Below are 10795 nucleotides of genomic sequence, written 5' to 3' on the forward strand. Positions count from 1 at the left end.
GCAAACGTTAGTCTTGGGAGCTCGCATTTCCTTCCGGATGGCCCCACCGCTGCGGGGCACACCGCCCCCGCACACCTGTTCTGCCGACACCTGTGGCCACATCTGACCCGGGAGACTCCATCTCCGCGCCCTCGCAGGACTTGCTCCCCTGCACAGGCAAACTGCTTTAGTCCGCTACTCCCACTTCCAGTTCTGCTGGCCCTCCGTATAGGCACAGCCCGCTGGGCGCTCCTGGTCACCAAGCCCCCCCCAGTGCCCAGGTCTCCAGATCCCTCAGCCACTCTGCCCCCCGCCCCGGTCGCAGGGCTGGGCTCCCTGGGGCCCCACCAGCTCCTCTCCGGGCTGTGGGGTTCCTTCCCTCCCCCTCATCCATCCTCTGGGGCGATGCCTCCGGCTCTCTCCCTCTTCACCCCCCACCAGCCACCGGTCTTCCGACTGGCTCACCTCCAGGCCAGGACTGGGCCATCTACTTTCACTTCCTCTTTGGGCTCCCTCCCAAGTCCTCGCCCGCTTTCCCCATCTCTCTCGTGGCCACCTGGTCTGGGCCCGCCCTCCGCCCAGCTCTCGCCGCCCTTCCCACCGGCGCCTCCAGCAGCAGCTGGCAGCTTTCACAGGTGCGCGGAGCTCCTGCTCCTGGCAGCCCAGGCCACGTCCTGTAGACCGTGAGCTCCAGCCGGCAGCTGGGAAATGGCCTGTGTTCCAGCGCCCGCCCGAGGTCCGGTGTGGTGCAAGGCTCGCCTGGGACCAGGAGACCCGGGGGCCCCTCGGATCTCTTCAGCTCCCACCCTCCTGGACCCACCCCCTACCAGGACAGACCAGCTGCCAGTCACTGTTGGTGGCCAAGCGCACAATGGTCACAGTCAGGGGCTGCCCCCTGGGGCACTGCCCTATCCTCTCTTCCGCTTTTACTCTGGCTCAGAGTCGCAAATGCTGTCACGTGACGGTTCGCACTGAGGCAGCAGGTGCATGAGCCCCTACCCACGCCCCCCCAGCAACCTCAGGACAGCCTTGTCCCTCTGATGGTGCTCTGGCACCGAGCAGGTCCCAGACCGTTTGTGGAGAGACGATGGGAAGCTGGCCCTGAGGAGCCCCCTGGGCCAGTCATTGGCGGTGTGAGCCCCCAGGGACAGCACTGGGCACTGGGCAGACATGAGCCACACAGCGACAGCAGGTGTCCATGCAGCTTCTCATGGGTTCTATACTAGACACGGGGTCCTCCAAAGGGGGTGGGCTCCAGGCAAGGGGTGGTGTGACCTCGGAGGGAGTCCCCACTCAGAACAGAAGATAGGCAGGCAGGCTGGGGAGGGACAAGGATTTATTGGAGGACGTGACTGGGGGCAGGTGAGAACCTCTACCCCGCGGGAGAGGCCCGGACAAGCCCCCTGGATCTCGAGAATGTGGCCAGGCAGATTCTGGCTGGTGGGGAGCATGGGGGACTTGGGGGTAAATCTGGGTCTGGGAGAGGGGCAGGGGACTGGGCAAGGGGCAAGGGCTGAGCAGAAGAGCCGGGCTGGAGGCTGGTGCGGCGGCTCAGGCGCGGGGCCCTGGGAGCAGCGGCAGGCGGCCCAGTGCCGAGCGGCAGACGGTACCGTACGCTTGAGAGTAGCCCCCGAGCGCAGCCCTCGCGGCGCCCTGAGCCCCCTGCGAGGCCGAGGCGCTGAACATCCTCCGGCCAGGCCGGGGCTCGGGCCGGCCGTCCGCGGGAAGCCCGCGAGGGACCTGCACACGGTCCAGGGGCGGCGTGAGGGGCGGGACCAGAGGGAGGGGAGGGCCCAGACCCCGGCGAACCCCGCGGCCGAGGGGGCGGGAAGGACGGCCCGGGAGCTCACCCGTCGCGCGCCGCTCGCGCGCAGCTCTCGGCCCGGGTGCCAGTCGCTCCGGACTAGGGCCTGGATGGCCACCTGGGCGGCGGCCTGCCTGGCCAGGGAGGGCGCCGCCCCCTTGCCGCTGCGCTTCACCTGGGAAGGGGCGCGCCACCGGGTCACTGCCCGGCCCTCAGAAGGGATCGAGAGGGACCCTCCCGGGCCGACCTACCCACGAGGGTGCCGAGGGGGCCTCCGGCGTCGCCCCAGGGGGCTTCCCCGCTCTCCCGAGACCTCGCGGGGGCGGAGGCTGGAGCAGGGGGGCCGAGTTCTGCCGCGGAAGGTTCTTGGCTCCGCAGACGACGTCTGTGGGTCGGAGGATCAACCCGCGGGGTTAGTCCCGCGCAGCGGACGCTCGGGGCCTCCACCCGGCAGGGGCAGGGGCCGCGCCCGGTGCGGGGAAGCCTTCGGAGATCACACACCCGGCGCGGGCCGCTGAGCCGGGCCGCTCTGAGGTCTGCGTCCGGGGTTCCGCGTGGGCGAGCCGGGGGCCGGCGGAAGCGCGGCGCTGGGTCTGAGCAGGGGCGCCTGCGGCGCGGGGGCGCCGGGCTCTGCGCCCAGGGGTGTGCCCCCCACGCCCTTCTCTCTGGGGCCCCGGCTGTTGGCCCTGCGCTCCAGGATCATCTGCGGGGAGGGAGGGGCGCTCAGGGGTGCACCGCGCGTGTGCAGAGGGTCCGGGGGTCGCTGAGGCAGGGGAGGGGCTCGAGGGTGAGCGCGGATGAGGGACGGCAGTGGTGGCCGCCACAGCACCTGATAGACGCGGCTGCGATACTCGGGGGCTGAGAGCTGAACTCCTTCGAGCACCGGGAGCCGCACAGCCGAATCCAGGGTCCACTCTCGGGCCGGGCAGTGGAACCTGCGGCGCGGCGTGGCAGAAGGGGGACCCTCCCGTCTCTCCAACCCGGCGCAGATCCGGGACCCACCATCCAGCCCCAGCAAGGGAAGAGCAGGCCCGCGGCACCCCGCCCTCTGCGCCCCGCCCTCTGCGCCCCGCCCCGCCCCGCCCCTACCTCTGCACGTAGGGGTGCTGCAGCGCCTGGGCTGCGCTAAGCCGCTTGTCCGGGGCAAATACCAGGAGGCCCCTGAGGAGATCCAAGGCCTCCGGGGGTGTGTCTGGCGGCAGGAGGGTGTCCAGCGGCTGCCGTGGCCTGCGGGCGCCCGCGACTGTCCCCTCTCCAGGTGCGGGCTGCTCCCACACCCGTATCTGTGGCAGCTCCAGTTCCGACCCTGACCCTCCGCCCAGCACCCCTTAACCCACCCGGTGCCCCTCCGTCCCCATGCAACACCCTCAGGCAGTCTGGCAAGGGGCGAGACCCCCTCCCTGCCTTGCTTCGATCCCCTCCTCTCCAAGCCCTGCTGTGTTCCTGTGGGCCTCCCCACGCCTCCGACCATGCTGGGGGACGCTGAAGGTTCCTCATTATTAGTGTGACCAAATTGCTGGGTGTGGGACCGCCATCAGAAGCCCAGGGCCCAGGTCTGGGCTGGCGGACTGGCCCACAAGTTGACAGGAAGAGGGCCAGAGCCAGGCTCCTAAGCATCCCCACTCACCAGGCCCGTAGGCAGGGCAGGATCGAGGCACTGTAGCTTGAGCCAAGAGCCAGGAGGTCTGCAGATGGATGGACAGAAGACGGTGTGTGACCGGGAGGGCCTGGTCCAGTGGGACCACTCCTGGAGTTGGGGGGCCCGTGGTCTCTTCCTGCCCAGGGGAGCGCCCGTCTTTCCAGGCTTGGGCTGTCGGGCAGGGTTGTGAGCTGCAGTGCCTAGATCCGTGCTCCGTGTGCCTGCCCTCGCGCGGCTTTCTACTCACACTCCTGCACACGCACTCCAATCTGGGCATTCCCTCCTCCACGGAAAGGCCCCTTTCCCTCCACCCGGGGAAAGCAGAGACTCAGGGGAGACAATAGGGCTCCCCCCACTTGGTTCTTCCCCTCTCTTTTGCCCTGCTCCCCACCGCCCCCCAGGGAAGAGGAAGGACTCCCTAGACTACCTGACCCCCACGGCTGTCTTCCACCACGTCTCCCCACACCCTCTGCTGCCCGCTCCCGGCACAGCTGCGGGGCCTGCTCCCGCCAGCCCCAGTTCTTGTCCTGCCCCAGCTGGACCCTTTATGGGCACTGCTTGGCCCTCAGGGACCTGTAGCTCCTCCCCAGGCCTACCATGTGTAGGCCCTGCCCTTTCCGGTCTCCCCGAGGCTCTGGACCCTTCCCCTCCCTTCATCCCCAGCCTCACCACCAGTCCTGGCCTGTCCCGTGCTGTCCCCTACAGCTCTCTGTGCTGACCCTCAGACTCCCTGACGCCCCGCAGGGCCCTGCACACACTCACCCTCCTTGGACGGCGGTGGGATGGTCTCCAGGATGAGCTCCAGCTGGTGCAGCGTGGACGTGCCTGGGAACAGGGGCCTTCCTCGAAGCATCTCCCCCAGGATGCAGCCCAGACTCCACATGTCCACCCCGGGGGTGTACCTGGGGCAGGAAGGGGTGCACGCGTCGGGGGGGGGACCCTGAAGGCAGAAGCGGAGGGAGGAGGAGACACGATCAAGGGGGCAGGGTCTGGGGCACTGGAAGGGAGCCGGTGAGGGTGCACGAGGGGGCCCAAGAAGGCCTGGGGGGCCCTGGCTGAGGGGAGGCTATGGGGGTGCTGCACGGACGGTGAGGGCAGGCGTGTGGGGGTGATGCTCTTACCAGCTGGAGGACAGCAGCACCTCGGGAGCCCGGTACCAGCGCGTGGCCACGTAATCGGTCAGGGCCTGGCCCTCAGGCCCCTCAGGGAGGCCACCGAGGGAGCGGGCGAGACCAAAGTCGCAGAGCTTCACCAAGCAGCTGGAGTCCAGGAGAACGTTGGACGGCTGCAGGGGAGGAGGCGGGCTGAGCTCTGTCAGGGGTGGGTGCACACGGTGGGGGGGGGCGGAGCCCACGAATGGAGCACAGGGGGGCACCTTCTGGTCCCGGTGGATGACATGTCCCGAGTGGATGAACTTGGTGGCCCGCAGGAGTTGGTAGATGATGAAGCGTTTGTGGGTGTCCTTCCGCAGCCTGCCCTTACAGATGACGGCGTTCAGGTCCGTGTCTAGGGGAGCATGCGGCTCAGCCCGGGGGCCTGGGAAGAGGGCATAGGTCTGCCCCCCATGGACCCCTCCCGTGGCCACAGCCCCCAGGTCCCACTGGCCTCCCTTGCAGCCCTGTCCCTGACCCTGTCCTGGGCACACACACGTAGTGGTTCCGGCCAGCTTCTCAGGCCTGTTGGCTGCCTTGGTTGGTGTAGCAATAAAAGTCTGTGGGATTATGTTTAATACTTTATTTCCTGTTGTTTTGTTTTACAAAAATAGGTGGAAAAAGGGAAACACAGCTGCAAGCGGTGGAGAAAGCAGGAGCCTTGTAGAGGTGGGCTCAAGGTGGTCACTGCCAGGACCCGGCGCTGACGCACGCCCGTGGTTTGTCCTCAGGCACCAAGGAACTGTCCCAGCTGGCCACTGTGGTGGCCTGGGCCGCAGAGAGACATAAAAAGGAGGGCAGGCCCCGGGAGGGCCCAGCACCAGGGTTGAGCAAGGCCGCACTCACCCATAGACTCAAACACGAGGTAAATGTCCCTGTCATTCTCCGCCCGGATCACATCCAGGAGGCGGATGATGTTGGGATGGTCCCCAAGTTCCTAAGGAGAGAGCCTGGGGCTGTGTGCTTTGAGGGGCGAGGGTCCATGCTTCCTCCCTCATTTGGAGCAGCTGCACCTGGGGAGGAGGTCAGACGGCCCTGGCCGCTTACCTGGAGCAGCGTGATTTCCCGGAACGTTCTCTGGAATGAGACAGAAGTATGAGTGTGGGTTTGGATCTTGGAAGGCTCCATAGGGACTGATGCTCATCGTGCAAACCACTGGACCACAGGGTCACCGAGCAGATGGCGCTCTGAGCAGTGACAGAGCTTCCAGCACCAAGCAGCGGGGTGTCACCCCCACACCCGCCCTTGTGCCTCTCCCTCCTCTTCTCCACTCACTTACCTGGGCATCCGTCTTATCTCTAAAGGCATCGAAGATTTTCTTGATGGCCACGACCTCGCCAGTCCTCCTATCCACTGCCTTCCACACGATGCCATAGGCCTGCAAGAAGGCTGGTCAGCTTGCTGGGTGCAGAGCCAGCCTCCTGCCCCCTCCCCTGCCCACCAGACTGCTCCTCCTGCCTACTCTGGCTCCTGGGAGGGAATGAGGGTGTGGGGAGGGGCTGTGGCTCTGGGCGAGGAGGTCTCTGCAGGGCGGGCTGCTCAGCCTGCTGCCCAGGACGCCGGCGTCTTCCAGAGGAGGGTGACAGGAAGCAAGATCCCGGAAAGAAATAAGGTCCCAGACGGGAGATTGTGGATAGGAGAGGAAACCTGTTCTGGGCCCGTTTACCCTCTTTCACAGCCCCCTCCAGCCTTTCAGCAAATCCTACTGGCGCCACACTCAGAACTCGTCAGAATCCGACTACTTGCTACCATCTCTGCTGCCGCATCTGGTGTGAGCCTCTTGACTCTCCCACATCTCCTGTCTGGATCAGTACACTAACCTCTTCACTGGTCTCCTTAGCCTGCACCACCGTCCACGCTCTACGGACCAGACGGGGTCACTTGTGGTGCCAAAAGCTGCTGCCACCCTCTATGGCATGCCCAGCAGAAGCCCTTGCAGTTTCCCGAAGGCTCGGGTGATCAGAGCCCTCCCTCAGTCACTCCCATCCAGGTTGTACCAACTCTGCTCTTTCCCCACAGCCAGTAGGTCCCTGCCGCAGGGCCTTTGCACTTGCTGTCTGCCCTGTTTGGAACATTGTATCTTTCCTCCCTCATTACACACCCAGTCACCCACCTTCACATACACTCGGGTTTTTTTAAGAGTTTTATTATTTATCTGACAGAGAGAGAGAGAGAGATCACAAGCAGGCAGAGAGACAGGCAGAGAGAGAGGAGGAAGCAGGCTCCCTGCTGAGCAGAGAGCCTGATGCGGGGCTCGATCCCAGGACCCTGAGATCATGACCTGAGCCGAAGGCAGAGGCTCAACGCACGGAGCCCCCCAGGCGCCCCTCACATACACTCTTACACGCAATCCCACATGCTCTCACACAGGAGCACAAATGTACGTTTGCTCACACAAGGTTCTGGCTCTCACTCCATGCCCATCTACCCACTCGGCCCCTTCCTGGGCCAGGCTTGAGATGCACCCATCGCCCTCAGCGACCGGAATGGTGGGCCCAGTCCCCTTGGAGTGTCCTATGGGCACTAGAAGTGGCAGGTGGGAGCAGGGGACGCTCGATGGGGTCTGGGGAGGGGATCTGTCCAGGGTCCCACCGGCCTGAGGCCGCTGTGGGCCCCCTGGGAGTAGGCACCGTTAGAACCCCGGTACAGGAAGCTGCGGCCCGAGGGGCTCGGTGGCTTGCCCAAGGCCACCCTCCAGTCGGTGGAGAAAACTGGTAGTGAGCGCAGGGCCCCGGCAGTGTCGGAGAGAACAGACCTCCCACGGGACCTGCCCCCGCCCCGCAGGTGGCCGGGCTCACCCCCTTCCCCAGCCGCCGCTTGAGCAGGTATCGCTGGGCTACGTGGCGGTCCACCTCCGCCGCGCACATGCCGTCGGGTGGGCGCCGGGAGGCCTCCGGACGCCGCGGGGCTGGAACTGTTGAATCCGGTTGCCTTGGAGACCGCCCCCCCTTGCGCCTGCGCCGCGCCGGGGCGGGGCGGGGTGTGCGGCCCAGACCCCACCCACCGCCCCGCCCGCCCGGCTCCTAGCCCCGCCCCCGCCCCCGTCCGCCTCCGAAGCCCGAAGGCCGGCTCGGGGCGTGCGTCCGCGGGGCGCCCTCGGCCGGGCCGCTCTTCCCGCCGCCTCCCGCCTTCCCGCGTCCCCGCCCCCCAGGAGCGAGCGGGCCCCGAGCGGGCGGGCGCCAGGGCCAGGGGCGCCGCAGGACGGGGGGCTCTCGGGCGGGGCGGCCGGAGGCGGGCGGAGGGCGAGCGCGACCCCCGCGTGCTGAGCGCGCACTTGCCGACACGCGGGCGTCAGCCCGGGGAACCGCAGCGTCGGCCGCGGAACCGCACGCGAACGCCGCCCGCAGCTCTGCGTCCAGGGCCCGCACGCGACGGACACGGACGGACCGACACGGACGGACGGACACGGACGGACCGACACGGACGGACCGACACGGAAACGCGCCCGAGGCGGCCGGCGACACGCTGCTGCGCTGCAGAGGAAAGACGCTGCAGGAGCCACCGGGTGCGCGCGGCATCCCCAGGCCCGTCGGACCCACGCTTGGGGCACCGGCCCTTCACACTGACCGGCGGGGATGCCGTCCACGGCCCAGCGACGGCGCCTGCGGTGGGCGCGGGGCGCTGGAACCTCGGTGCAGAAGCGGCTAATCTGGTGCAGCTCCCAAGGGTGTACACTTGGGCCCAAGTTACCCGAATCCTGCTCTGTAAGTCCAAGGTTGTGTCTCGGTGTAGAGCTGGAGGACGCGCAGAGAAGCAGGGTGGCAGGGGGAGAGTATCCGGCAGGACACGATGCCCCCCCCCCCCCCAGAAAACAGCCGGAAAACTGGACCAAACGTGCAAAATGACTTTCTGTGAACTGGACAGCAGGCAGTGCAGGGCTGTGGTCTTGGGAAACCAGGAGCAAACAACCTCTTGACTTCGGTCCCAGCTCTATGTCAGGGAGGAGTGGGGGAAGATTTCCACCCGTCTGCGATGGGGAAGCTCAAGGACTCCATAAAAATCTGCTTTTTGCTCTGTTCCTGCTTGGATTCTTGCTAGGACCTGCACCCCTATTTCACCCAGGCCTCTGTATATGTCCTCCTTGTAAGGGACAAGGAGTCCGTGATTTCTCTGGAACAGATAGCGCCTAGGGAAGGACCAGGTAAGAATGAGCAGACAAGTCGTCATGTGCGTATCCCGGACCGCCAGGGCCTCACACCTCCCTGCCGAGGCCTCCTGGCTCCCGGGAAGACCATCTGAGCTTTCATCTTTGTTCTGACCACGTCCTGGATGCCTGAGGGGACAAGTAGACCAGGCCACCATCCTTGATAAAAAAAAAATCCCTTCCCCAAAGACTCGACTCATGCTCCTTTCCTTCCTGAGTCTCCCAGATGCTCTGTATCTGCTCTCTATCAACAGTCCTTCTTTCACGTCCTGCTGGCTCCTGTTTGATTTCTATCCTCCCTGAAGCCGAGGAACGTCCTGGCTGGTCCCGCGAGACCCCCTGGGTCCTCGGACCCAACCTGTTGGCATCCAGTCCACAGAAAGAACAACTTGGTGGCAGGGGGTGGGGGATGGTGTTGCTGAACAATTTCCAGCTTTCACGTTGGTAGGGAGGTCATAGCCAAGCAGACCCCACAGCATCTAGGAGAGCCCCCAGACAGGTCACATCTCAATAAAGCGACTAATCGAGCTCTAGACTAAAGTCTATTGCACACCTATCGTGAGTGTCAACAAGCCTTAAAAGGGACAAGGGACGGGACGCTACAAACATCACCTAACTGCCGGCCTAAAAGCGCCAACGTGCTTTAAAGGGAAACACCAAGAAAACAACACTCAGTAACAGAAAATTCAAAATATCCAGCATCCAGAATGTCATAAAAAGTTACTAGATTGGGGCGCCTGGGTGGCTCGGTAGGCTAAGCTTTCAACTCTTGTTCTCAGCCTGGTCTTGACCTCAGGGTTGTGAGTTAGCATTGGGCTCCATGCTGGGTGTGGAGGTTCCTTAAAATAATATATTTTTTTAAAAGGTGACTAGATTTACCCAACTAAAAATATGGGCAAAGAATTTGAATAGACACAGCTCTGAAGAAGATATACAAATGGTCCCCAGTGCATGAAGAGTGATTAATGAACATCACTAATGCAATCAAAGATTCATGAAATCCTGTGAGGGGACTGCATCAGGTGGAGGCCAGGAGTGTGGCCGGGAAAGCATCTACCAAGGACAGAACAAAGGAGACAGGAGTTTACGGAATACAGCACCAAGAAGCAGCGGGCAGGACAGCAAAGGAGAGAGACTGTCTGCCAGGAGGCAGGTGTTCAAACAAGTACTTGCACACAAGCGTTCTTAACATTCACAAAAGCCAAAAAGTGGAAACAACCCGAGTGCCCACCAAGTGGGGAATGGATAAGCAAGAAGTGGTCTACCCACACAACAGAATGAATTCAGCCCCAAGAAGGACTAAAGCGTATGCTACGTAGTACAACGTGCTGCGCCTCAGAGATGCCGCGCTGGGTGAAAGAGGTCACAGACAGAAGATCATATACATGATTCCACTCACGTGAAACATTCATAATCGGTACGTCCACAGAGAGAGCAAATTGGCAGCTTCCTGGAGTGAGGGAAGGGGGATGGGTAGCGACTGCTTAATGGAAACAGGGTTCCCTTGAGGGCAATGCCAATGTTTTGTGACGGGTAGAGGTAGTGGTTACAATGCATTGTGAATGTGTCGAATGCCGCTGAGAGGTATACTTTAATGTAACTTTATGTCCATTTCACCTGAATAAAAAAGTTACAGACTTGTGAGGAAGCAGGAACACATGACTCATATCCAGGAAACAAATCAGTTGATAGAACTAGACCCATAAATGACAGATGACGGAATTGGCAATGACTCGAAGCAGCAACTGTTCCATGTATGCTCATGGATTTAAAGGAAAACATGACTATGATGAGAAGTTACAAGAAATAACCCAGTGGAATTTCTAGAAGAGAGAGTAATGGCTGAAATTTTTGCAAATTTGAAGGAGAAGTAACATACTCACAAATCCAGGAATTTAAATGAAACCTAAGTAGGAAAAGCAAATAGGGAGCCATAATGAAAAACATAAAGGAGCATAAGATAACTAAATTGCTGAAAAAGTGGTTAAAAATACTAAAATTATCCCAAAATGGGGCGCCTGGGTGGCTCAGTGGTTTAAGCCTCTGCCTTCGGCTCAGGTCATGATCCCAGGGTCCTG

The 10795-nt window shown here is 62.7% G+C and overlaps 1 protein-coding gene across 3 annotated transcripts; it reads right to left on the minus strand.

The window, feature by feature from the left end:
- Positions 1 to 1304: 1304 nt before the first annotated feature.
- Positions 1305 to 7544, minus strand: MAPK15 (mitogen-activated protein kinase 15). Of its 3 annotated transcripts, none has more exons than XM_046022682.1 (13): positions 7372 to 7541; positions 5853 to 5951; positions 5621 to 5650; positions 5420 to 5510; positions 4798 to 4928; positions 4544 to 4707; positions 4185 to 4362; positions 3411 to 3468; positions 2873 to 3010; positions 2613 to 2718; positions 2035 to 2168; positions 1830 to 1958; positions 1305 to 1719 (listed from the first exon to the last, which is right to left on the minus strand). In XM_046022682.1, exons 1-13 carry the CDS (start codon positions 7438 to 7440, stop codon positions 1352 to 1354), a joined length of 1695 nt encoding a protein of 564 aa, XP_045878638.1. In that variant the 5' UTR covers positions 7441 to 7541; the 3' UTR covers positions 1305 to 1351. The 3 variants fall into 3 exon arrangements, with proteins under 3 accessions (XP_045878638.1, XP_045878630.1, XP_045878648.1); XM_046022674.1 differs by having other exon boundaries at positions 1388 to 1719; positions 2285 to 2718; positions 4185 to 4324; positions 7372 to 7535; XM_046022692.1 differs by having other exon boundaries at positions 1388 to 1958; positions 7372 to 7544.
- Between the last annotated feature and the right edge of the window lie 3251 nt (positions 7545 to 10795).

This window comes from Meles meles, chromosome 1 (genome assembly GCF_922984935.1).
Source record: "Meles meles chromosome 1, mMelMel3.1 paternal haplotype, whole genome shotgun sequence".
Taxonomy (NCBI): Eukaryota; Metazoa; Chordata; class Mammalia; order Carnivora; family Mustelidae; genus Meles; species Meles meles.

Bases quoted from the DNA above. Each gene is read 5' to 3' on its own strand.
- MAPK15 (XM_046022674.1), bottom strand. From the start codon at position 7,440: ATGTGCGCGGCGGAGGTGGACCGCCACGTAGCCCAGCGATACCTGCTC. The intron at 5,952-7,371 runs GTGAGCCCGGCC...GCCTTCTTGCAG, and splicing joins AGCGGCGGCTGGGGAAGGGG to GCCTATGGCATCGTGTGGAA. The intron at 4,708-4,797 runs GTGCCCCCCTGT...CCTCCCCTGCAG, and splicing joins TCATCCACCGGGACCAGAAG to CCGTCCAACGTTCTCCTGGA.